This window comes from Lynx canadensis, chromosome C1 (assembly GCF_007474595.2).
Source record: "Lynx canadensis isolate LIC74 chromosome C1, mLynCan4.pri.v2, whole genome shotgun sequence".
Classification (NCBI taxonomy): Eukaryota; Metazoa; Chordata; class Mammalia; order Carnivora; family Felidae; genus Lynx; species Lynx canadensis.
The window spans coordinates 85,075,792-85,103,033 of NC_044310.1; the positions used below are offsets into that span (position 1 = coordinate 85,075,792).

General features: G+C 36.0%; 1 protein-coding gene across 2 annotated transcripts in view; it reads right to left on the bottom strand.

Annotated features, from left to right (window-relative positions):
* SASS6 (SAS-6 centriolar assembly protein) overlaps positions 1-27,242 on the bottom strand; it is a 59,094-nt gene that overhangs the window by 21,267 nt on the left and 10,585 nt on the right. The window contains exons 2-14 of one of the 2 annotated variants that reach the window (XM_030324319.2): positions 27,106-27,166; positions 25,460-25,539; positions 24,854-24,958; positions 23,725-23,896; positions 22,976-23,041; positions 22,001-22,120; positions 9,354-9,545; positions 6,751-6,945; positions 6,553-6,642; positions 6,298-6,477; positions 5,842-5,923; positions 4,512-4,648; positions 2,103-2,231 (exon numbers count right to left, since the gene is read on the bottom strand). In XM_030324319.2, the coding sequence (XP_030180179.1) occupies positions 2,103-2,231; positions 4,512-4,648; positions 5,842-5,923; positions 6,298-6,477; positions 6,553-6,642; positions 6,751-6,945; positions 9,354-9,545; positions 22,001-22,120; positions 22,976-23,041; positions 23,725-23,896; positions 24,854-24,958; positions 25,460-25,539; positions 27,106-27,166 (1,609 nt within the window). The remainder of the gene's footprint in view (positions 1-2,102; positions 2,232-4,511; positions 4,649-5,841; positions 5,924-6,297; positions 6,478-6,552; positions 6,643-6,750; positions 6,946-9,353; positions 9,546-22,000; positions 22,121-22,975; positions 23,042-23,724; positions 23,897-24,853; positions 24,959-25,459; positions 25,540-27,105; positions 27,167-27,242) is intronic. The other variant, XM_030324320.2, reaches the window with a different exon arrangement.

The window sequence follows — 27,242 nt, forward strand, 5'->3', positions numbered from 1 at the left end:
GCATAATACCCTCCAGTTCCATCCATGTAGTTGCAAATGGCAAGATTTCATTCTTTTTGATTGCCGAGTAATATTCTGTGGTATACACACAAACACACCACATCTTCTTTACCCATTCATCCGTCGATGGACATTTGGGCTCTTTCCATACTTTGGCTATTGTTGATAGTGCTGCTATAAACATTGGGGTGCATGTGTCCCTTCAAAACATGTATCCCTTGGATAAACACCTAGTAGTGCTATTGCTGGGTCGTAGGGTAGTTCTATTTTTAGTTTTTTGAAGAACCTCCATACTGTTTTCCAGAGTGGGTGCACCAGCTTGCATTCCCAAAGTGTACATCTTGATGAGCACTGAGTAATACATAGAATTGTTGATTCACTACATTATACACCTGAAACTAATATAACACTCTATATTTATTATACTGGAATCAAAATTTAAAAATAAAATATGGACAAATAAAGTTAATGAACAGTACAAGAGTTACTTAACATTGTAAAAAAACAATAGTAATCCTCTGAACACACATATCTAATGCTCTTTAACAAGCAATGCAAGAAAAGCCACCTAAGTGCATCTAAATACTCTTTACATAATGATATTCTAAGCATAAAACTCAGGTTTAGTTCTCATTTCATTGAGAATTCTCAATAGCTCCAGATGACAGTTAATAAGGCTTTGGCAAAAAAGCATATGCCTAAGCAACACAGGCAGCTTATTTTTAGAGCAGCCCAAAACTAATTTAACAAAGCGTTTATTTGTAAGTTTATTTATTTTTAGAGAGCACACAGGCAAGCAGGGGGCAGAGAGGGAGGGAGAGAATCCCAAGCAGGCTCCACACTGTCAGTGCAGAGACTGACACAGGGCTTGATTTCACGAACAGTGAGATCACAACCTGAGCCAAGATTAAGAGACACTTCATCGACTAAGCCATGTAGGTTTCTTTTGAGAAAGCGTTTATAATAGCAATTTCAAAGTCCTCAGTTATTTTATAAAATATTCTTTTCAAAAATGTTTGTCTTGGGGCGCCTGGGTGGCTCAGTCAGTTGAGTGTCGACTTCAGCTCAGGTCATGATCTCGTGGTCTGTGAGTTCGAGACCCGTGTCCAGCTTTGTGCTGACAGCTCAGAACCTGGAGCCTACTTCAGATTCTGTGTCTCCCTCTCTCTCTGCCCCTCCCCAGCTCATGCTCGGTCTCTCTCTGTCAAAAATAAATAAACATTAAAAAAAAAAAATTTTTTTTTAAGTTTGTCTTCAAGATTTTTTTTAATTTTTTTTAAATGTTTATTTATTTTTGAGACAGAGAGAGACAGAGCATGAATGGGGGAGGGTCAGAGAGTGGGAGACACAGACTCTGAAACAGGCTCCAGGCTCTGAGCTGTTAGCACAGAGCCCGACGCGGGGCTCGAACTCACAGACCACGAGATTATGACCTGAGCCGAAGTCGGACGCTTAACCGACTAAGCCACCCAGGCGCCCCAAGATTTAGGAAAAAAAATTTTTTTTGACCTAAAGTTAGTAATGAAACGGAATCAGTGGTTGGTCTGGTGGATGAAATTATTGTGAAGATAAAATTATACATATGAAAACAATATATAAACCTAAGACATTAGTAATAACAATGACAATGAAGAACTCAAGCGGGTAGGAAAAAAGTCTCAGCAAATAAATCAGATTTGAGGAAATGTTAGCCCTATGCTATTTAAGATGTTGCCAGAACTACATTGTAGAATATGCTATAATCCTGCCTTTTCAGACCTTTAAATCCTAGCAAAAGGATCCAAAAAGGTCACCATAGTTAATACATCAACAGTATGAAGTCAATAATCCTAGTTAAGTTTAAGAGTTGTAAAAGATTAAATACAGAATGAATAAAAATGGAGAAAGAGGTTGAATAGGAATCAAGTTTAAGCATACTGATGTCTACCTTTTTATAAATTACAGCGATTCAAGAAATACCATATAGAGCAGATAGTATTTCCTATAAGAATGAACTAGATATTCAATACTTAGCAAGTGATCAAAGGCTAAGGTAATTTTTAAAATTAAAAATATTTAATAAGGTGCTACACCTTGCCTCAAAAAGGTATTAATGTGTCTACCTTTGGTCCTGAAACTGGATGGATGTTATTTTTGGCAGATAAAGGATGAGGAAAGGTATTCTGGAACGCAAATGCAGAGGAGACAGGATAACCAATCCCACAGGCTGGGTAAGTAAGTCTACCATCAACCTAAAAATAAAAACATAAAAAAGGTTAAGGATGAGACATTAGTATTTGCCAATCCAGGAGGCGTCAGCATCTGTTATAATAATTGAGTACTATCTTAGAGGCTAATCTTATCAGGACACCAAAACTCTGCTTTATTACATAGCATGAGGATACCTTAAGGCTTTTTAAAGAGTGGCTATACAAGCTTGACAAAGTCAACCATTGGATCTGGCTTTGAACGGAGTTCAAACAGCGGCCTCTCTAAACCTCTCTGAACACCTGGGTTCCCTACAGGCCTTCCATTCCCTAAAAAAAGGGATGCTGGAAGGATGGAGTCACAGTTCAATAAGCCAATCAGATATAAAATAAAAATAATTTTCCACCAAAATGAGTATAAACAGCACAGTGCCTGACATGGGGCTTGAACTTATGAACAGTGAGATCACGACCTAAGTCGAAGTCAGACACTTAACCAGCTGAGCCACCCACGGACCCCAAGACATGTTCTTACATGGACTACCTGACACAATAACTGGCTGTGTCAGTGATTTTCAATATGGTGACACCACCATTAACCAATGTTATGAAAATAGTTTATTTTTATAAGAGCGCAACTGAAACACAAATCTTAGGAAGCAGTTATGTACATCAGTGGTTACGTGACAAAAAATACCTTTTACAAAGTCATGAAGGTCAAGCCTATCAAATTTTTTCAAGTTTGTCATTCAGCAGCGGGCACTTCTTTCTACACCTTTTTCTATTTAGCAAAAATCCATTCCTCTCTTTAAACATCAAGTACTATCTGATTAAGTACTACCTGATTTATTGGGATAGATTTAAACTTCAATTAAGTATTTACATTTTAAATCCTCTGCCAGTGCTCTCCAACCAAAAACTACCAGAAATGTATCTTTAGGTTACACCCTGGGTTTACTGCTCCTTGCAAACAATGGAGACTGCACACTGTGGGGAACCTAGTAAAAGGGATGTGGCAGTATGAAGGTGTTAAAGGGACTTATTTATTGGACTTATGTGTTAGGTGGTTTAAGGGAGAGTTTAATAAAGTGTGGCTTTGTTGTGGGTTGGATGCTATCTGTAAATAAGGATAACTGTGTGACTATCTGAAATAAACCTTGTAAGTCAGGAAGAATGTACTAAGGCCAAAACTATAATTGGTAATGAAGCAACAACCAATCACATTAGCCAGGATAGGAGAAAGCTTGTGTAGTTTTGTGGCTTGACAATGATTTTTTTAAAATTGTGGTCTGACATGATTATGAGGTGGTCTTGTTTTTGTCTTGATCCGTCAGTCACAAAGTGGCCTTGCCTGATGTTGATTTTCTGTTATATTGTTTGTTCAACAGGAGAGCCCCAATGCCTAGTTGTGAGTGCCAGGACAGCTCTCCTAGCAACACCAGGGTGTTGCTGATAGCAGCAAGCCAGCTCCCAGACGTAAGGAGCTGCTCTTCTGTTTCCCCTAATTTCTTGCAAGGAAAAAGCTCCTGGTACTGGGAGCTAGAAAGCTTATATTTCCTAACTACTTCCTTCGGGAATCTAGAACTGACAAGCTTGATAAAAGGACACTTCTTTCTCTCTCTGCCCCCCCACCTCCTGTTTTTCAAATAGAATTCAGTTTAGGCTCCATCCGTCACAGTTCCAAACTTGAGCCCAAAGCCTATTCTCCCTTCTTAAGGCCCCGGGAATACTGTAAGCTTTTTAGCACATGTGGCATTACTTTAGTTATGAGTGATTTCTATATGAATACAATCTTAAAAAGAAGTGTGCCCTTGAAAAATAGCCTCTTTGCTAAGAGCAAGTATACCTATATGTCACACTTCCAATAACTGTAGGACTAGTAACTGCAGGACTCTAATAATAACTGTGCTAATAACTGTAGGACTCTTTAAAGTTTAAATCCCATTTCTCACTGTTCTTATAATTTGCATACCTGAAATATGCATATTAGTACCGGCACCTGACGTCATGGAAACTTCCTCACAGTCTGGGAATATTTTTGTTTTAGGAAATGTACTAAGACCACTCACATCATTTTTTTTTAAGTTTATTTATTTGAGAGAGAGAGAGAGAGAGAGAGAGAGAGAGAGCGAGAGCGAGAGAGCGTGCGCGTGCGCACAAACGGGAGAGGGAAAGAGAATCCCAAGCAGATTCTGCAGCCCCACACATATCTCGAACTCATGAACCGTGAGACCATAACCTGAGCCAAAATCAAGAGTCAGATACTTAACCGACTGAGCCATCCAGACGCCCCAACGACCGCTCACACCTTAGTTTAAATCTTACCACATTAGAATTAGGAGAAATCCCACTTCTGATTGCGTTGCTGCTCGAATGTACAGGCGGAGTGGTGGACGGTCCCAATACATCTTGCTTTCTCACTAGCTGATTTTCATTTAGTTCTTTATTTAACCATGTGATTACTTAAATAAAAGAACAAAACAAGACAAAGAATTTTGATTATTTTTTTCTAATTACTTTAAACATTTAAAAATTATACTGAGATTTTTAAAATGTTAAGTCTTGGGGCGCCTGGGTGGCGCAGTCGGTTAAACGTCCGGCTTCAGCCAGGTCACGATCTCGCGGTCCGTGAGTTCGAGCCCCGCGTCGGGCTCTGGGCTGATGGCTCAGAGCCTGGAGCCTGTTTCCGATTCTGTGTCTCCCTCTCTCTCTGCCCCTCCCCCGTTCATGCTCTGTCTCTCTCTGTCCCAAAAATAAATAAACGTGGAAAAAAAAAATTTAAAAAAAAAAAAAATAAATAAAATAAAATGTTAAGTCTTTAAGATTACCTTATATCACAGGAGACTACAGGTTTACCTAAATTTTTGTCATTAAAGACTCTTATTTGAGCAACCACCACACAGAACTCCTTAACCTACTACAATCCAAAACATGTATTTCTCCTAGTCAAGGATCTCTTTCAAGGCTTTCATTTCTAGAATAATATCTTAGTTTACTTAAAGTTCCCACTCTTATCTGATAACCAATACTAAACACTGAGAAAATGTTATAGGCTTGATCTTATATTTTAGTTTCAAATAATTCATGTTGTTACTATTAGGTAAATACAGCAATTAAACAAGGTGTAGTGAAGAACTTTAATCAGTGAAGAACTTAAGTTATCGTTAATATTTTCAACACTTAATTTTGGGTTACTGACACATGTAATATGGTTTTCTTCAGAATGGTAACTGTTTTACAGGGCAGCTGATACATAAGTTACTGTAGCAAAGACATGGAGACAGTATATTTAAAACAGAAATTATCTGTATGGAGCAGTATCTTGATCTACCTGGACTTTTATGAATTCAAATAACATTTTCAGATTAAGAGTACAGTTACAAACTTCTTTTACATAAAAAGTTAAGGGGAGCCTGGGTGGCTCAGTCGGTTAAGCGTCTCACTTCGGCTCAGGTCATGATCTTGCGGTTCGTGAGTTCAAGCCCCGCGTCGGGCTCTGCGCTGACAGCTCAGAGCCTGGAGCCTGTTTCAGATTCTGTGTCTCCCTCTCTCTCTCTGACTCTCCCCCGTTCATGCTCTGTCTCTCTCTGTCTCAAAAATAAATAACGTTAAAAAAATGTTTTTTTTTTAAAAAAAAAAAAGTTAAAATACTTACACTTTTCATTATTTTTTAGAAGCTGTTTGCTTTCTTCAAGTTTTTGAACTGTAGCTTCTAATTGTTCTTGTAATTTGCATACCTGAAATATGTCAATCCTCATAAGTATAATAAAAATTAAATAAAAACTGAAACGTATTTCTATTAATAACTGATTACTGTTAACTGTTATTAAATAGAATGAATTATAGCTCTCCTGTGTAACTGTGTATCTATATATGTATATACACATATACGGTACATATATATGAACACTCAAGGTACCTGAGTCATGATAACTAACTTTTCAGGTTGTAACACATTAACTTCTGTTGAAAGGTTGGGGGGGGGGGTGGTGGTGGGGGGAGTCAAAGATATTCTCGAATATAACAAAATGGAAATTTAAAATCTACATCTAAGAAAATTTGTTAAACTTTGCAAATAGTCACACATGCAAAAACAGAAAATATTCACCACCTCTTGCTCTTTAATTCGGAGAGACTGTCCAACATCTTGTAATTCCTTTTGTTCCTTTTGTAATTTTTCTTCCTTCTCAGCTAAGAGTTTCTCTTGCTGAATAGTTACTGTATTCTTCAGTTTCAATTTACCCATTAAAGTTTTCAGATCCCCCTGCAACTTCTTGATAATTTCATTTGCCTGTAAAAAAGCTTCATATGTATATCTCTACTTAATCCAATGAAATTTAATATTCTGTTATTTTTAAAAACGAACCTTAAGAAGTTCCGCTGATAATGATTTTATTGTAGCTTCAAGTTTTCCTAGTTGTACCTGATTTTTCTCACCATTTTCTTCTAAAGCCACCTGATACATATTTTTAAAAACATGAATAATTAATAAGATGCTTGTGTTTAAGAAAAGCATCACTTGTAAATGTAATCATCAATTTGTTTCAAAAATGTTTAAATAGACCTTTTGTTCCTGGATTGTATCAAATGCTTCTTTTGTTCTTAAAACAAGCTGGTCCTTATCCTTGATTTCCTGTTCTAAAACAGCCACTTTTGTTTGTAGCTGATTAATATGCTTTTCTTTTTCATGGCATTCAGCATCTAGGGTAGAATTTTCTCTTCGCAAAGAGAGGACTTCTTGCTTAGCCCGCTGGAGCTCCTACAGAAAGAAAAAAAATGATGCAGCATAAAAAAGAGAAGTTGGCCCACTGTGGTTATTTATAATTAAGATGTTTAAAATATTTTAAAAATACCTTTAATAATTTTAAAGTTCTAGTATTGATTTTTTAAAAAAGGATTTGGATATCCCTCTAAAGGTATATGTAACTTGTAGATTTGAATAATAATTGTAAAATATACTACTATCTAATTCAATGACAACAAGGAAAATAATCCTCATTTATGAATAAATTACAACTCTAAAAAACTAGTAACAAGGATTTTTTGGTATCTTGATATTTACACTTTAAAAAAATCATTTGTCATAAACACCCATTATAACAGAATTTCAAAAACATAAAATAAATAACTAAATAAAAAGCCCTATCATTCTACCACATAAGCGGTGGTTCTCAAGCTACTATGCATATTGAAATCACCTAGGAAGCTTTAAAAACTACTGGTGCCTGGTACCCTCCCCAAGAGAGTCTTATTTACAGTTAGTATGAGGTATGTCCTGGGCACTAGGGCATTTGAGCATTCTCCAACTGATCCGAAGGGTAGCCAAGGATGACAGCTATGACCTAGAGTTAACATTTTGCTCTTTTTATATACACGGATTTTTTTTAGAAAGTGCTCACACTGTGCAGTTTTATAATCTAACTTCTTTAAATATTACAAATATCTTTCCATGTCAATAAATTTGTTAACACTTCTGGATTCCCTCTTGGTTCACTCTTTAAAACAAAAACAAGCTGGAAACCAATTTGTCAATAAATTTCATATTAAAAATAAATAAATAAATAAATAAATAAATAAAAAAATAAAACAAAAACAAGCAAACATAATTGTTAATTAAAAATGGGTTATTAAAAATCTAGGGCAGATCACTCCCGAATCAGCTAATATCACCAAATACGCCAGTATACACAAGTCTTGTATATATAGTATTCCTACATAACTTTCATAACAAAAACTTTACAAAATAATTTTATAGTATTATGCCATAGTGGTTTTAGAAGCAGACTCTGCTGGATCTGAATACAAATCTAGGTTCTTCTGTGTAATCTTAGGAATTATTTTAACCTAAATCTCAGCTCCCTCATTTGTAAAACAGAATTAACACTTCATCAATTACTTCACTTAATCTTCATAAGAACCCTAATGCACCTTGCTTACCATAATGCCTGGTACATACTAAATAATAAATGGCAGTGAGCATCAAGTCAGGCTTTAGAGTTTCCTAAGCACAAGAGACTGGTGAAATGGAATGGGAAGTGTCATGAGCCCAAGTAACACTGGTGATCTTTAAATATGATAGACTTGGGGTGGTTCAATCGGTTAAGCATCGGACTTCAGATCAGGTCATGATCTCACAGCTTGTGGGCTCGAGCCCCGTGTGGGGCTCTGTGCTGACAGCTCAGAGCCTGGAGCCTGCTTTGGATTCTGTGTCTCCCTCTCTCTCTCTCTGCCCCTCCCCCACTCTGTGTTTCTGCTTTGGATTCTGTGTCTCCCTCTCTCTCTCTGCCCCTCCCCCCCACTCTCTCTCAAAAATAAACAAACATTAAAAAAATTTTAAAAATATACGATAGATTTAACAAAATCTACGTTTTCTGATTAATTCATGACATTAATGTATAATAATGCTAGGAAGGAGTCTATCATCAGGGCCAAAGCATCAACAATGTGTCACTATAGCAAGATTTAAGAAATGTCTCTGTTGACTGAAAGAACAAGGGAGTTCTAAAGACAAGCAAATAATAGAGGTTCCAATCCTTTCTCTTCTACTTACTGGCTATGTGACCTTGGGCAAGATACTTAACTTTTCTGTGCCTTAGTTTATCAGATGGCGATAATAGTACCTTCTTTAAGAGAATTGGAAAAAAAAAAAAATTAAAAAATTAAAAATAAATAAATAAAAGAATTGTTACGAAAATTAAATGGTTTACTATATGTAAAATAGTTACACAGTGCCTGTCACATAGCATGTGTTCAGTAAACGTAGCTAATATCATTACTAATAAACTATCATTATTATTATTAGACACAACTTCATATAGTTGTTTGGTATGTTAGGTAGGCTGAAAGAACCAGTCCTGTCAACGCTGAGTATACGGACCCATAGACACTGTGAGGATATTAAAAGTACACTGATCACTGTGCCAATGACCTACCCCTCAAAACCTTAACTAAAAATATCGAATTTTACCTCAGTTCTGTTCTGAATTATCATTTTCTATCAGATTTCAGATTCTCAATTTTTTGCATTTGTCTGAACTGATTACCCTAACACCACCAAGAGGGCCTTGCAAAGCATTAGAGAAACACCATGCACACAAGTAATAAAGTCACCAAATTAAAACACTATTTTAAATTGGTGGTGGGGGGAACAAACTCAAAGTTCAATACCTCTTCAACACCAGAGAGTTTTGTTTTCAGTTCTCTGATCGTAGAGTCTCCTTTATATTTTCTTTCCATTAGGTCCTTATTAGCCGCTTCTAACTCAGATAATTTGTTTTGTAGCTGCTGGATGTTTCGTTGATGGAGGATTTCTAAATCTTTTTTCTGTTGTTCATGCTGCTGTTGACATTGTACCTGTGCCTATTATATAAAAATATAGTACCATAATTAAAACACACACACACACACACACACACACAGGAAGATTTGAAGAAAAAAATATCTTAGTTGTTCTATATAATTATAAAATTTCCCTGTTTCAGAGGCTCTATTTTCAATTATGGATTTCATGAAGGAGAAAGGCCAACAAAGGCAAATTTACCATTATGATCTTGTTCTTAATTTCTGCTTCTCTTAAACCCACATACATTTAGAAGTAATAGTCTTCAAGTTAAGGGAAGAATGACATGATTACGTTAAAAAACTCCAAAATAGTATAGTATGAACCTATTTGTGTTAAAAGTAAATAAGCGGATACACAGGGAATTTTCAGTATTCACTTTAAATACCATTATATTATTTCACTTTTGTACAACAGTATATATTTTTTATAATTAAAAAAAGTCCTAAATTTATAAAATCGACAAGGTATTGTTCATTAGTTCAGTCTTACATTTAGTAGCTATGTTTTACCCATGATAAAATCTATTTAAGATTTTATTTTTAAGTAGTCTCTATATCCAGTGTGGAGCCTGAACTCACAACCCTGAGATCAAGAATCACACACTCTTCTGACAGAGCCAGCAGGCACCCCTATGCCATGATAAAATTTGAACATGGTAATAAATATGTAATCTTGTGCCTGTTTGAATCATACTACAAGCCTATCTTAATAACTTCTATTGATGAACACTATCAAATCCTAAATACCTTTCAAAAATACAGTATATTTTTCTGATTGTGAAAATACTCAGATATGTTCCTAATAAATTTATACTGACATCACCCATACACACAATAAACACATTTAACTAATGAAGACTAAGCCACTTATACAATTTAATCATGATTCTTATTCCTTTAGCATTTATACCTTCTCATACCACTAAAACACTCTATAAACACTTTAATAGCTGCATAATATTCCATTCCATGGATATACCATAATTCATTTAAACTCTGCATTACTATGGACATGGACTTTCCAATTTTTCACAATTAGATATAAAACTATGATTGCTTTTATATGCAGACATACATCCAAAATTTGGATTATTTCCTTATGATCAATCTCAGCTCAAAAAAATGTAAACAAATATAAAACTTGATGCAAGTTCCAAAACTGCATTCCAGACAAGTTGTCCCTATTCAAAAATTCCTACAGGAACAGGGGAGTGTCTCCCTCATAAAACACTTGGAGAATCTTATGTAACTACTTTAAAATTCCCTCATTTTTTTAAAAAACGGAAAGGAGAGGAGAAGGGAAAATAGATATTGATAAAACAGAAGAAGTTCACAAACGACTGAAAATGCAGTGCTGGAAAAAACACTGAAAGAGCAATCAAGAAGAATAAAGAGAATAACTGGTAAAGATGCTAACTGTAACTGTCAAAGGTAAGCAAACACATCGAAGGCAATAAAGGCAGTAAAGAACTGGTTTTATCCCAGTGACCATTAGAATTTCGGAGTTTTTTGTTTAAAAAAAAAAAAAAGAAGGAAGTGTGAGGGATAGGGCAACATTTACATTTTCTACTGTTTAATGCAGGTGATTCTGATGCACACTAAAAATTTAAAAGCACTGCCTATATAGTATCAGCAGGAAGAGAAGAATGGTACGATTTTAAAGTCTCAAAGAACTGATTCACAATCCTATTAGAATATGTAGTAACAAATAACGAATACAAACAACTCTCTCAGTCACTTTGGAGTCATAAACAAACGTACTTGTAAGTGCATTTCTAGAATTTGAAAACAACCAAAAAAAATTGAAATGAAATTAGTGAACAAGGAAAAAAACAGTATAGAATAAAATGAAAAACGCATTCTTCAAAAAGGCCAAAAAACAAACCATCCAGTCTCATTAAAAAATAAATAAATTAGGGGCACCTGAGTGACTCAGTTGGTTGAGCGTCCGACTTCAGCTCAGGTCATGATCTTGCAGTCCGTGAGTTCAAGCCCCGCGTCGGGCTCTGTGCTGACAGCTTAGAGCCTGGAGCCTGTTTCAGATTATGTGTCTCCCTCTCTCTCTGACCCTCCCCCGTTCATGCTCTGTCTCTCTCTGTCTCAAAATAAATAACGTTAAAAAAAAAAATTCTTTTTAATTAATTAAATTTAATAAAAAAAAAAAAAGACAAGGAGGATCTGGCTGGCTCAGTCCGCTGAGGTTGAGCCTCCAACTAGATTCCGCTCAGGTCAGGATCCCATTTGGGCCCTGCATTGGACCACATGCTGGGAGTGGAGCCTGCTTAAGATTCATTCTCTCTCTCTCTCTCTCTCTCGGTCTCCTCTCTCTCTGCCCCTCTCCCCCATTCATATATTCTACCAAAAAAAAAAAAAAAAAAAGACAAAACAAATTAAGAACATATGAGAAATGATACAAAGATTTTAAATATCATAACAATGTGTATGATATTGTACTAATACATTTAAACACACAGGATGAAATACATGGCTCTTTAAGGAAATAAAAATTAGCAAAACTAAAGAATGATAAAAAAAATCCAAGCAGACCAAGATCATGGAGGAAATGGGAAAAGAACCTAAAGATAAATGCCTCAAAAAGGCACTAGATCCACTTGATAAGAGGCTATAATTCCTATTCGAACCTTCAAGGAACAGATAGTTCCTTGTTTTCTGACTGTTCCAAAGCATAGAGAAAACTGGAAAATGTTCTCATTTCATGACACTAGCATAATTCTAACAAAATAGTCTATAGTCCATAATTTTAACATGCAGACTAGGGTTTCAGAAAAAGGATAATCTCAGACCAACATTCACTATAAATATACAGGTGACGCTTGAACACAGCTTTTGAACTGTGCAGATCCACTTACATGTGTATTTTTTTTTACAGTATTGTACACGTGTTTTCTCTTCCTATAATTTTTTAAACATTTTTAACTTATTTTAGAGAGGAGAGTGAGAGCACAAGCAAGGGAGGGACAGAGAGAGAAGAGAGGGGGACAGAGGATCTAAAACAGGCTCTGTGCTGACAGCAGAGAGCCTTGATGTGGGGCTCAAACTCATGAACCGTGAGACCTTGACCTGAGCCAAAGTCGGATGCATAACTGACTGAGCCACCCTGGTGCCCGCTCCTTATAATTTTCTTATTATCTTCTTTCCTCTAGCTTACTTTATAGTAACAACATAGTATTTAATACATATAAAATACAAAATATGTGCTGTTTATATTATTGGTAAGGCTGTCAGTCAACAGTAGGCTATTAGGTATTAAGTTTTTGGGGAGTCAAGTTATAGGTGGATTTTCAACTGCAAGGCAAGGTTGGCACTACTAACCCCCATGCTGTTGAAGGGTCAAATGTAAATACAAATGTCCTATATTAAGTGTTCATAGATTGATTCAACGAGATACTAAATATCTCTTTGACTAAGTATTATTCTATGAATTCAAAGATGGTTCCACACTTATCCACTTATCCTTTTTTTTAAGTGTCTTTATTTTCAGAGAAAGAGAAAGAAGGAAAGAAAGAAAGTGAAAGAAAGAGCAAAAGAGAGAACTCCAGGAAGGGGCAGAGGGAGAGGGAGAAAGACAGAATCCCAAGCAGGAACTGCACTGTCAGCCAGGAGCCCAGTGCAGGTCTCAAACTCAAGAACCATGAGATCATGAACTGAGCTGAAATCAAGAGTCAGATGCTTAATCGACTGAAGCACCTAGGCGCCCCAAAAAATCCATTATCATTTATTACATTATTAGATAAAAGTGAAAAAAAATGATATGATCACTTGATTAAATCCCCCCGAATCACTTTATCTGACTTAGCACTCTTTGAATTAAAACTCTTTAATTGGAAGGAACAAAAGAAAACTTTTTCAGACACAGAACAAACATCATTGCTAATGGGAGATATTTTAAGTTATTTACCAAAAAAAGAATGGAATGAAGAAAGTATTCCACTATTATTTAGCATTTCTCTGTATGAGAGGAAAAAAGACATTAATACTAAGAAAACATAAATTCACATTTTGTTAATGTTAATTTATTTTTGAGAGAGAGACAGACAGAGCATGAGGAGGGGAGGGACAGAGAGAGACAGCACAGGCTCCAAGCTCCAAGTTGTCAGCACAAAGCCTGATGTGGGACTCAAACTCACTAACCGTGAGATCATGACCTGAGGTGAAGTCAAACACTCAACCAACTGAGCCACCCAGGCACCCCTCACATTTTTATATATTGCATATCTACCTGAAAAACCTAAGAGAATCAGCTTCAAAACTATTAGGCTATGCAAATATAATCCACAATAATGGGTGGTGACATTAATATCCATCAGCAACAAACAAAATTATCACACTGGTGGGGCATAGATGGTCCAATTTTATACAGCAAAAAACTGTAAAGTCTCTAGGCAACATTTAATAAGAACTGGAAAAGAAAAAAAGAAAGGAGACAGAGGGAAATAAAAGTAAACTATAAGCCTGTTTTAAACAAAATAAGACCTGAATAAATAAAATATATTCTTGCTACTGGATAAGAAAAATTGCAAAAGATATTAGGTCTCCCTAATACCCAGAAACAAGCTAAAATACACAAAGGAATTTACTATATATATTAACAGTTGCATTTTAAATAAGTGGAATATGGGCGCTCTGGGTGGCGCAGTCGGTTTAAAGCGTCCGACTTCAGCCAGGGCACGATGCTCGCGGTCCGTGAGTTCGAGCCCCGCGTCAGGCTCTGGGCTGATGGCTCAGAGCCTGGAGCCTGTTTCTGATTCTGTGTCTCCCTCTCTCTCTGCCCCTCCCCGTTCATGCTCTGTCCTCTCTCTGTCCCAAAAATAAATAAACGTTGAAAAAAAAAATTTTTTTAAGTAAAAAAATAAATAAATAAATAAATAAATAAGTGGAATAATATATGGTATTATAACAATGACTAACTTTGTGTTAAAAAAAAAATACCTATCTTATACTGCACTCCACAAAAATATACTCCAAAACAAATTAAAAAGTTAAATACGACAGGGGCACCAAGTGGCTTAGTTTGGCTGAGCATCTGACTTCAGCTCAGATCATGATCTCATGGTTTGTGAGTTCAAGCCCGGCCTCAGGCTACACTGCTGTCAGCACAGAGCCCGCTTCAGATCCTCTGTCCCTCTCTCTCTCTGCCCCTCCCCCATTCATGCACATTTGTGGATGCAACTGCTGTCTCTCTCTCAAAAATGAATAAAAACATTAAAAAAGTAAAAACAAAAAAAGTTAAATACAACAAAAAGAACTATGAAAGTATTAAAAGAAAATACTGGAGGAAAATCTCTCATAGCCTTTGGGTGGCAGAGGCGACCAAACATGAAATGAAGCTTTAAACCATAAAAGACTGATTAAAATAAAAAGAACTATATACAACAAAAGAGAATAGTAAAAGGCAAAAACAGGGTGGGAGTAGATGTTTATATGATACAATAATAAAGATATAACATCCCTACTTTATACCATACAGAAATGAAAAAAGGCAAGCCAGACCGAAAAATATTCACAATGCATATATCAGACAAAAGGACTCATGTCAAGAATATGCAAAAAGTCCTATACAAATCAATAAGCAAATACTAAAAGTCCAATTTAAAAATGGGTGAGGGGCACCTGGGGGCTCAGTCAGTTTAAGCATCCAACTCTTGTTTCATCTCAGGTCATGTGATCTCACAATTCACAGGATAGAGCTCCATGTAGGGCTCTGCACTGACACTGTGGACTCTGATTGGGATTCTTTTCTTTCCCTCACTCTCTGCCACACCCCACATCATGCACCATCTCTCGTCAAATAAATATATATTTTAAAAATATATAATAAAATTAAAATGGGCTAAAGATTTGAGCAAACAAGAAATTCTTGAATTTCATGAGATACTCAAGTGGTCAATATGCATATGAAAAGTGCACATTTATTAAGTACTATCATGCACGCCCAGAATGTCAGTGTAAACTGGTTATGTCACTTTTTTTTTTTTAATTTTGTTTTTAATCTTTATTTATTTTTGAGAGACAGAGCATGAGCAGGAAAGCAGCAGAGAGAGAGGGAGACACAGAAGCCTAAGCAGGCTTCCAGGGCTCTGAGCTGTCAGCACAGAGTCCAACACAGGGCTCAAACTCATGAACTGTGAAATCATGACCTGAGCTGAAGTCAGATGCTTAACCAACTGAGCCACTCAGGAGCCCCTGGTATTCCACTTTAAAACAAGACTGTAACAAGAGACAAAGAAGGACATGATTTATCATTAAGGAGACCAATCAACAAGAAGATATGAAAACTGTAAATATTTATGCACCCAACATGAAAATATCCAAATACATAAAAGCAGCTAATAACATAAAGGAGCTAATTGATAGCAATACAGTAATATTAAAGGACTTTAACATCCCACTTACATCAATGAACAGATCATCCAAACAGTACCAACAAGGAAACAGTGGCTTTGGATGACACATTGGACAAAATGGATTTAACAGATATATCCAAACATTCCATCTGGAAACAGAATAAAAATTCTTTTCACATAAAACATGTTCCATGGGGCGCCTGGGTGGCGCAGTCGGTTAAGCGTCCGACTTCAGCCAGGTCACGATCTCGCGGTCCGTGAGTTCGAGCCCCGCGTCGGGCTCTGGGCTGATGGCTCAGAGCCTGGAGCCTGTTTCCGATTCTGTGTCTCCCTCTCTCTCTGCCCCTCCCCCATTCATGCTCTGTCTCTCTCTGTCCCAAAAATAAATAAACGTTGAAAAAAAAAAATTTAAAAAAAAAAAAAAAAAAAAAAAAAAAAAAAAAAACTGTTCCAGAATAGGATCACATATTAGACCACAAAGTAAGTCTCAATTAATTCAAAAAGACGGAAGTTGTTCCATTCATCTTTTCTAATTATGAAATTAGAATCAAAGAAAAATTGGAAAGATCGCAGATATACATAAAGGTTAAAATAACATGCTAGTAAACAATGAATGGGACACCAAGAATGAAGCAGATATTGAAAATTACATGGAGGAAAAATGAAAATGGAAAACAAAATGTGTTCAAAAATCTTTGGGATGAATGCAAAAACTGTTCTAGAGGGAAGTTTATAGCAAGCAATACAGGCCCTACCTCAAGAAGCAAGAAAATCCCAAATAAACAACCTAACCTTACACCTAAATGAGACAAAGAACAAACAAATCCCAACAAGTAGAAGGAAAGAAATAATAAAGATTAGATCAGAGGGTGCCTGGATGGCTCAGTTGATTGAGCACAGACTCTTGGTTTCAGCTCAGGTCATGATCTCAAGCCCTGCATTTGGCTTCATGCTGACAGCACAGAGCTTGCCTGAAATTCTCTCTCTACTTCTCTCTCTGGCCCCTTCCCCGCTTGCGTGCAAGCACTCTCTCTCTCAAAAGAAAAAAAAAACAATTAGAGCAGAAATAAACAACATAGAAACTTAAAAAAAAAAAATTAGAAATGAAAAGGAGAATAACCAATAAAACAAAATACAAAGGGTTATAAAAGACATGGAAAACTATATGCCAACAAGTGTACAACCTAGAAGATATGGATAAACTCTAAAAACCCTTTTCATATCCCAAAACTGAATCAGGAAGAAAAAGAAAAATTGAAACAACTGATCACCTACAATGAAATTGAATCAGTCATCAAAAAATTCCAATAAAAGTCCAGGACGAGATGGCTTCATAGGTAAATTCAACCAAATATTTAAAGAGTATGAATACCTGTTCTTCTCAAACTATTCCAAAACCCAGAAGAGGAAGGAAAACTTCCAAATTCATTTTAGGAGGCCTGTGTTTACCCTGTAACCAAAACCAGATACAGATATGTATTACAAAAAAAGAGAATTACAAGCCAATTATCTCTGATGAACATAGATACAAAATTCCTCAACAAAAATACTAGCAAACCAAATCCAACAATACATTAAAAAACATCATTCGGGGCGCCTGGGTGGCGCAGTTTGGTTAAGCGTCCGACTTCAGCCAGGTCACGATCTCGCGGGTCCGTGAGTTCGAGCCCCGCGTCGTGCTCTGGGCTGATGGCTCAGAGCCTGGAGCCTGGTTTCCGATTCTGTGTCTCCCTCTCGTCTCTGCCCCTCCCCCGTTCACTGCTCTGTCTCTCCTCTGTCCCAAAAATAAATAAACGTTGAAAAAAAAAAAAATTAAAAAAAAAAAAAAAAAAAAAAATACAAAACAAAAAAAAAAAAAACAATCATTCCACCACAATCAAGCAGGATTTAATCCTGGGTTGCAAGAGTGGTTCAAATTCACAAATCAATGTAACACATCACATCAATAACAGAAAGGATAAAACCATATAATCATGTCATAGACGCAAAAAAAGCATTTAACAAAGTACAAGATCCATTCATGATAAAAACCCTCAACAAAATTATGTTTAGAATGAAACGTACCTCAACATAATAAAGACCATATACGAAAAACTCACAGCTAATATCATACTGAATGGTGAAAAACTAAGCTTTCCACCTTAGAACAGGAGCAACACAAGGATGTCCAATCTCACCACTTTTATTCAACATAGTACTGGAAGTCTTAGCCACAGAAATCAGACAAGATGGAAGGAATAAAAGGCATCCAAATTAGTAAGGAAGTAAAACTTTTCATTACTTGCAGATGACATGATACTATATATAGAAACTTGGAAGACTCCACCAGAAGTTACTAGAACTGATAAATGAATAAATGAATTCAGTAAGGTCACAGCACACAAAATCCACATACAGAAATGCATTGCATTTCTTTTTGCTTTTCTCCCCACACCCAGTGCACAGCCCAACATGGGGCTTGGACTCATGACCCTGAGGTGAAGGCCTGAGATGAAATCAAGAGTTGGACACTTAACCAATTGAGCCACCCAGGCACCCTTCCACTGCATTTCTATACACTAATAATGAAGCACAGACAGAGAAATTAAGAAAGCAATCTCATTTACAATTGCATCAAAAATAAGACACTTAGGAATAAACTTAAGGAAGTGAAAGACCTATATTCTGAAAACTATAAAACACTGATGAAAGAACCTTAAGATAACAGAAACAAATGGAAAGATATTCCACGCTCATGGACTGGAAGAACAAATACTATTTAAATGTCCATACTGGAGTACCTGGGTGGCTCAGCTGGTTAAGCATCCAACTCCCGATTTCAGCTCAGGGTCATGACCCTGAGGTTCGTGGGGCCAAGCCCTGCTTCGGGCTCTGGGCTGACAGAGGAGGGCCTGCTTGGGACTCTCTCTCTCTCTCTGTCTCTCTGCCCCTCCTCTGTTCGCATCCACTTTCTCTCTCTCTCAAAATAAACTTTAAAAATAAAGAAATAAAATGCCCATACTACCCAAAGCAATCTACACATTAAATGCCATCCTATCAAAATACCAACACCATTTTTCACAGAACTAGAATACTCCTAAAATTTGCATGGAAACACAAAAGACCCTGAATGGCCAAAACAATCTAGAAGAAAAAAAAAAAAACCCGAAGGTATCACAATTCTGACTTCAAATTATATTACAAAGCTGTAGTAATCAAAACAGAATGGTATTGGCATAAAAACAGACACAAAGATCAAAAGAACAGGACAGAAAGCCCAGACATAAACCCATGATTATACAGTCAATTATTCTTTTTTTTATACATGAAATTTATTGTCAAATTGGTTTCCATACAACACCCAGTGCTCATCCCAAAAGGTGCCCTCCTCAATACCCATCACCCACCCTCTCCTCTCCCCCCCCCATCAACCCTCAGTTTCTTTTTTTTTTAACGTTTATTTATTTTTGAGACAGAGACAGAGCATGAACGGGGGAGGGGCAGAGAGAGAGAGGGAGACACAGAATCGGAAGCAGGCTCCAGGCTCTGAGCCATCAGCCCAGAGCCCGACACGGGGTTCGAACTCACGGACAGCGAGATCGTGACCTGAGCCGAAGTCGGACGCCCAACCAACTGAGCCACCCAGGCGCCCCTACAGTCAATTATTCTATGACAAAGCAGGAGACAATGTCCAATGGGAGAAAAACAGTCTTTCCTATAAAAGGTATTGAGAAACTGGACAGTCACATGCAAAAGAATGAAACTGGACCATATTCTTCCACCATACACAAAAATAAACTCAAAATGGATTAAAGACCTAAATGTGAGACCTGAAACCATAACAATCCTAGAAGAGAGCACAGGCAATAATTTCTCTGACACTGGCTGTCAACATTTTTCTAGATAGGTCTCCTGAGGCAAGGGAAATAAAAGCAAACATAAACTATTGGGACTACATCAGAATAAAAAGCTTCCACAGAGCAAAGGAAACAATAAAACTAAAAGGCAACCTACTGAATAGGAGAAGATATTTGCAAATGATATATAAAGGGTTAGTGTCCAAAATATATAAAGAACCGATACAACTCAACACGCACACACACACAACCACAATCCAATGAAAACATGGACAGAAGACATGAACAGACATTTCTCCAAAGAAGACAAATGGCCAACAGACACATGAAAAGATGCTCAACATCATTCATTAAGGAAACCTAAATCGAAAGCATAATGATATCCTCTCACACACCTGTCAGAATGGTTACAACTGAAACCACAAGAAACAAGTGCTGATGAGGAAGTGGAGAAAAAGGAACCCTGTTGCACTGTTGCTGGGAATGCAAAATGGTGCAGACAAGGTGAAAAGAGTATGGAGGTTTCTCAAAAAATTAAAAATAAAGCCGCCCACATGGGCACCTGGCAGGCTCAGTCAGAAGAGCATGAGACTCTTGATCTCTGGGTCATGAGTTCGAGCTCCAGGTTGGGTGTAGCGATTACTAAAGAAATAAATAAACTTAAAAAAAAAACAAGATAGAACTACCCTGCAATCCAGTTATCACACTACCAGGTATTTACCCAAAGAATACAAAAACACTAATTCCAAAGGATATATGCACCCTATGTTTATTGCAGCAGTATTTATAACAGCCAAATTATGGAAGCAACCAAAGTATCTATCAATAGATGATGGGGGGGTGGGAGGAAGGGGGAAGTGGGTGATGGGTATTGAGGAGGGCACCTGTTGGGATGAGCACTGGGTGTTGTATGGAAACCAATTTGACAATAAATTGCATATTAAAAAAATAGTAAAGGGGCACCTGGGTGGCTCAGTCGGTTAAGCGTCCGACTTCGGCTCAGGTCATGATCTCGCAGTCCATGAGTTCGAGCCCCGCGTTGGGCTCTGTGCTGACAGCTCAGAGCCTGGAGCCTGTTTCAGATTCTGTGCCTCCCTCTCTCTGACCCTCCCCCATTCATGCTCTCTCTCTCTCTCTCTGTCTCAAAAATAAATAAACGTTAAAAAAAATTTTTTTTTTAAATAGTAAAATAAAACAAAAAAATAGATGAATGGATAAAGATGTGGCATATACATACAATGGAATATCATTCAGCCATAAAAAAGAATGAAATCTTGCCATTTGCAACAACATGGATGGAGCCAGAATATAATGCTCAGCAAAGTGAGTCTGTCAGAAAAAGACAAATACCATATGATTTCACTCATATGTAGAATATCAGAAACAAAACAAATGGACAAAGGTAAAAAAAAGACAGACAAACCAAGAAAGAGACCCTTAATTATAGAGAACAAATTGAGTTATCTGAGGGGAGGTACAGAAGCAGATAGGTGAAACAGGTGAAGGAGAGTAAAGAAACACTTTTCATGGTCACCGAGTAATGTATATTACTGTTGAGTCACTATACTGCACATATACCTGAAAATAATATAACACTGTATGTTAAGTACACTGGAATTAAAATTTAAAGCTTAATAATAAAAAAAAAGAATATGGGGAAATAAGTACTATCATACACTATCTTTTACATTCCATTTGGTATGACGTGGCTGGCAAATCTACAACATCCATTAATACCTTATATGGGTATACTGCAATCTCCCTTCTAGGAACAAAGAACATTCACTGTAGTATTCGTGTTAGCCAAGATACTGACACATTGAAATGTCCATCACTTAGGTAAGTAGTTAAATAATTCATGTTATATCCAAATAATTCATACTATGCAGCCACTAAAAAAGAATACTTAAAAAGAATGATCTATGGTGTCATGTTACATGAAAAAAAAGTTACAATCAATATATACTGTAGGACCTCATTAGCACAGAATAAAACAAAAACCCACTAGGTGTATACAATCATGATTTACATATTTCTAAACTTACAAATATATATTTTTAAATGACATTATTTACATATCAAGAGACAAGTCTAGAAAACATATATCAAAAAGTTTATAAATTATTTCTGGATATTAAGACATAACGAGAAACTTAATTTTTCACATACTTCTGTAATGTTTGAACATATTAAACCAAGCATAATTACTTTTACAACTAACAAAATAACAGCAACAAAAAAATAATTTTCTATTTTCTTTTAATGTTCATACCTGCAAGGCCTTTTCTTTCTCATTTGTTAGTTCCTGGGAATGTTTATTTGACAATGCAGCTGTGTGTGATGCCCATTCATTCTGTAACTTATCTAATTCTTGCACTTTTTCTGATAAGGTCTGTATTAGAGTTCAATACAAAATATTAATAAAGTTTTGTGAATGTTATTAGCTTAGAACATGGCAATATTTACAAAGGATATTAAAGAAAAGGAATCACAGCTTTCCAAAATATACTCAAAGCCTTTTCCTACACAGAATTTTTAATTTGAGGAAATCAAGATTAGAATAAAAGCAATTTTAGAGTTAGCACAGCCCAGAAGTCAAGCTTAACTATCTTTAACCTTTTAGTTAAACTTGGCTCTTCACCACCAAATCCTCTCCTCTGATATTAAGAAATAAATGTCTACCCAGGGTAGAGCAAGTCAGTCATAAGGAGTGGTTCATATATACACCTAAAACCCAGTAACACAGGTTTCCTAGATGGGCTATGTTGTGCAGGACAATTTCTGCCTGAAGTCATGCCACTTATCAGATACTTTGGTCCTCAGTTTCAAGGAGTATGGGCAAAAAGATTGTAGCTATGACTAAAATGATGGTAAGCCTATCAAAATAATTCATAACACAAGTACGGAAAAGAGGTTTAGAAGATGTGAACTGAAAAGTTATTTTCGACAGGAGGAATGAGGTGAATAAAAGAGTGAAGAAGTAACGTGACAGGTATATATATTTAATGAAGACTTGGAAGGAATGTGTCATATACTGAAGTTAACAGAAATGTTTGTATGGAATCAAATATCAGAGAAAGCATCAGATTAAGACAATTTACTAGTAGGGGAAGGATGTCAAAAGGAGAAGGAATCCAAAAGTAACATACTTTTAAAAATTAATACACAAAAGCCTGGACAGGATTCAAGAAGCAATTCAGAGCCAATGTTTGGATGACATACAAAGACAAAATGAAATCTGAATTACCTTTTGTGTGAATTTCAGTTGCCTAGTAACATCATCTAGTGATTGCATCAATGATAATTTTTCTTCCTATTTATAAAAATAGTAAAATTAAGCAGTTTACAATTTAATCATCTATAGCTGTGCTACTCAAAGTATAGCAAAATATAGTGTCAGCATCACCCTGGGAGTTTGTTAAAAATACAGAATTTTAGGTTCCACCTCAAACCTTCTGACTCACTCTGAATGAGCAAGATGCCTAGAAGATTTGTGTACCACCAAAGTTTGAGATGCACTAATCTATAGCATTTGACTAAAGACTTTGTGAAAACTATTAAGAGGCATCCCAATGTTGCTTCTTTGCTACATATACCTTACAAAGTTAAAGAGCACTTTGTAATTCTCAAACCACTTTCACACATCTTTCCTCATTTGAGATAAGTGCAATAGGGTAGTAGATATCTCCATACTTATCTACAAATTGATAAAACCATCAACACCTTAAGTGAACTACCTCAGATTACATAAAATTAATAAAAATGATGGCACCTAGTTTTTCAATTTTTAGTCCAGTTCTAACCTCACTATATCTTGACTAAAAATAACAAATAAACAACCAATAAAATAAAATAAATCCCTTACATGTTACAAAAATTTACTAGACATTTAAAAACATTTCACTCTGAAAACAAAAACTAATAGCAATATAGCTTTTCAGTGATTTATCAGAGACTTTTGGCATTTATTTTTTAAAAAATAAATTTAAATCTTACCTTGCTACTTTTCAAACAGCTGGCTAAAAACTTCTTTATTTCCACATCATTTCCAGGTAAAAGTTTTAGTGAGAGGTGTGTAAGATGCTTAAAAGGATTTGTCTCTACCACATTTAAAAAGGCAGGTGAGTTATCCAAAATAGGTGCTGGAGAAACTAACTGCAGCAAAAACCTTTGAAAAGAAAAGTGTCACAATATAACAATACTTATGAGACAGTGAAACTTTCCCATTGAATCATAAGCTCCAGCGCATCAGAAATGATTAGAAGTGTCAGGAAAGGGGGCATATAGAAATCACAGGGGCCAACATGAAAGGACTCCCAATGGTTAAAGTGGATAAACTGATGTAAATAGTAAAACGGAAAAATTGGGCAAGAAACAGAAAAAGAAATAACTGAAACAGTGAATATATAAATGTCCAAGAGTTCATTATGAAAGATGAAAATATAAAAACAAAACTCACTGAAAGCACGTAGTAACTAGAATAACAACTCTTTACTCTAAAAATTGACAATTTAAAAGAATTTAGTATTTATCCTTTTCTATATGAATTTTCAGAGTAATCAAATACCCCAAACAGATGAAGAAAGGTTCTTTATAAAAAAATTATACCTAGTAAGTATAAAAAGAATGGCAGAATTAGAAATGCATAACTTTGTAGTTCCTAATAAAATAATTGATTCAAACAATCATCAACTGATGACACCAATAGATAAAAGGTTGGTGAATTTTACAATGAAAGGACCAGGCTTTAGCATCACACGAATATACACATTTTCATATGTGTATATGAATATATGAATATATATGCATGTATACATATGTATATATGAATATACACAAACCAAAATCTTATTCTCCAAGTTCATTATAAAAACACATACTTGATGATGTTAAATATTTCAGATAATTTTAATGGCTCTGTCAAGACATGAAAATTAAGGGGTAAATATTTCTGATTTTAATCATGATTCCTTAAAAGTTGATATTTAATAGAGCCCTAAACCCAGTTTTAAAAATAGACAGAGATACTTTTAACACATAGAAAATATTTTGCCATCAATTTGGCTTACAAAGAAGAGTTTGTCTTGAGAGAATTTTAATGATATAGAGCTCTCATGAGACTTACCTTGGAATTTCTTTGGCATGTTCTTGAGTACATTGCTGAAGAAGATCTATAAATTTTTGTGGGAAAGCTAAGAAGTCTACCAGAAGGCCTTGTTGGAATTTTAAACTATACAGAAGAAAAGAGAATTTTAAAAATTTAATTACTATTTTTAATTGTAATTAAAACCCTGAAATAGTCTTTTTTTATTTACTGAACATGCATTATAATCAAAAACTGAGCTAGGGAACTTTGATTTTTATAGAATTCATTCAATGGGAAGGAAAAGGTCAATATACTTAGCTAAAGCTCCAAAACTCTGGGCTGTTTTAAGCAGAACTCTGATAAGATATGAAATATTTACTTTCAAAAACATCCTGGGGCGCCCGGGTAGCTCAGTCGGTTGAGCGTCTGACTTTGGCTCAGGTCATGATCTCACAGTTCATGGATTTGAGCCCTGTGTCCTGCTCTGTTCTGACTGACAGCGCAAAGCCTGGAGCCTGCTTCGGATTCTGTCTCCCTCTCTCTCTGCCCCTCCCCCACTCGCACAAGCAAGCCCGCGCTCTCTCTCTCAAAAGTAATAAAAGGTTAAAAAAAAAAAAAAAAAACCAGAAAAACAAATTTAATTACCTCTGAAAATCTTCCTCAGATATAACAAGGTTATACAGAAAAAATGGATCGGTATCATCAGTCAGACGGATAACTAAATCCTAAAAGAAAGATTGTTATTTTTAATGTTTTCAATAGATCTGGCTTTTAGCCTAATTCCTTCCTTCTTAGAAGTAAAATTATCCAGTAACAACAATGTGTCACCATTATACTTCAGATGACTTTGTTTTTTGGTGCTGCTGGGTTTTTCATCAGTCTTTAAAAGACTTAAGATTCTTAAACAGGGGTAGATATTCTGCTCCATGGGATCCTTGTGGGGGTCTATAAAAACTAATTAAATGCCAGAATTGAAGTTAAGGACTATCATCCTCTTAGGAAAATTGAGACCCAGTCCTTGCTGTACTATACCATGACAAAAACACTCAATCACTGACCATATCATATTCAATTATATTTTCAGTTTTTCCCAAGTTAATTGATACTTCCAAAGTGGCAACACATCAGCTGAAATGACAAGCCAACGATCTATCCTAGAAAAGGAGCATTCGTCTCTCAGGCAGAGGGCAGGGGTATCAAGTAACAAGTTGCCAAGGCTTCATTCTGAGGGCCTATTCCTACTCCAGGTGGCGGTTGACGTGGAAGCCCATCTGTTTTCAGTTTCAAATGAAGTGAATGTCTTTCATAAAGACCACTTTCTATGTAAATTTACAGTGTGGTGGAGCACCACCATAGCAAAAACGGATACAGAAGTACACAGAAATTACATACTTCAGTGAATAATGTAAGGAAAACAGGCATGGCAACAAGATGATGGAGGCCTAATAAAGAAGTGAGGTTAAGAATAAGCTCCCACTTCGAAATAGAATCTACTCGTGTCTACTGAGGAACTGTTAGGGTAGAGTTCTAGAAAAATCTATACCACTTATGAGCAGTTAGGAAATGAAGAGGTACAGCAGGTCTAAGGAATTAACATGTAAGAAATATATCATCTCTACCCCAGAAAATTCGCAATCTAGGTATGTGCTCTGCCTCAGAAGGTCCTGTTCTTAAAGCAGCTTCTACTTAGGTACTTCCTGAAATCCACCCAAAATGCTATTAAAAACTGAAACTACTACTACTAATAATACTACAAGGTCCTTGAATCTTCATGTGTAAGGAAAGCTCTGACACAAAGAAAATAGATGCTGTATTTCTTAGTCATCTATTCTGTATCCACATCACTGTTAATGACTCAGTCTTTTGAAGATCACATAGGACTGATGCTCTAAATGCCTCCCTTCAAAAGGCAAAGATTCAAAAAACTATATCCCTGCAGTGCTTCAATTCATTCTATTCTCACATTTACACCATGAAATGCCAATTCTACAGGGTAGCAAAATATATATTCTAGCAACTTATAAGTGCATTGGGAAAACTTAACCCCCAATTCTCCCAATCCCCAATTCTTCCTGTATGCTTCAGAAACATATGGTATAATAATCTCTCAATCACTGTCTTTGTAGATTCTATCACTCCAGATTTGCAAGTTACAAACGGGCCCAAAACTAAAAGGCAAGGTGAGTGTAACAAAAGACCTCATATTCTTAAAGAACAAAAATAATTATAATGTACAGAAATTATATTTTTAAAAAAAGAAAAAATGTGTTTCAAAAGAAATTAATACCAACCTTTCTGTGAACTGGATTAGAAACTGATTGTAGTTCAATGCTCACTCTAACACTTACTCTCCTGTATGAAAAGATATACCCAACTGTCAGAAACATTTGCATGGAATGAGTTACCACTGTCATTTGTATTAGCTAAA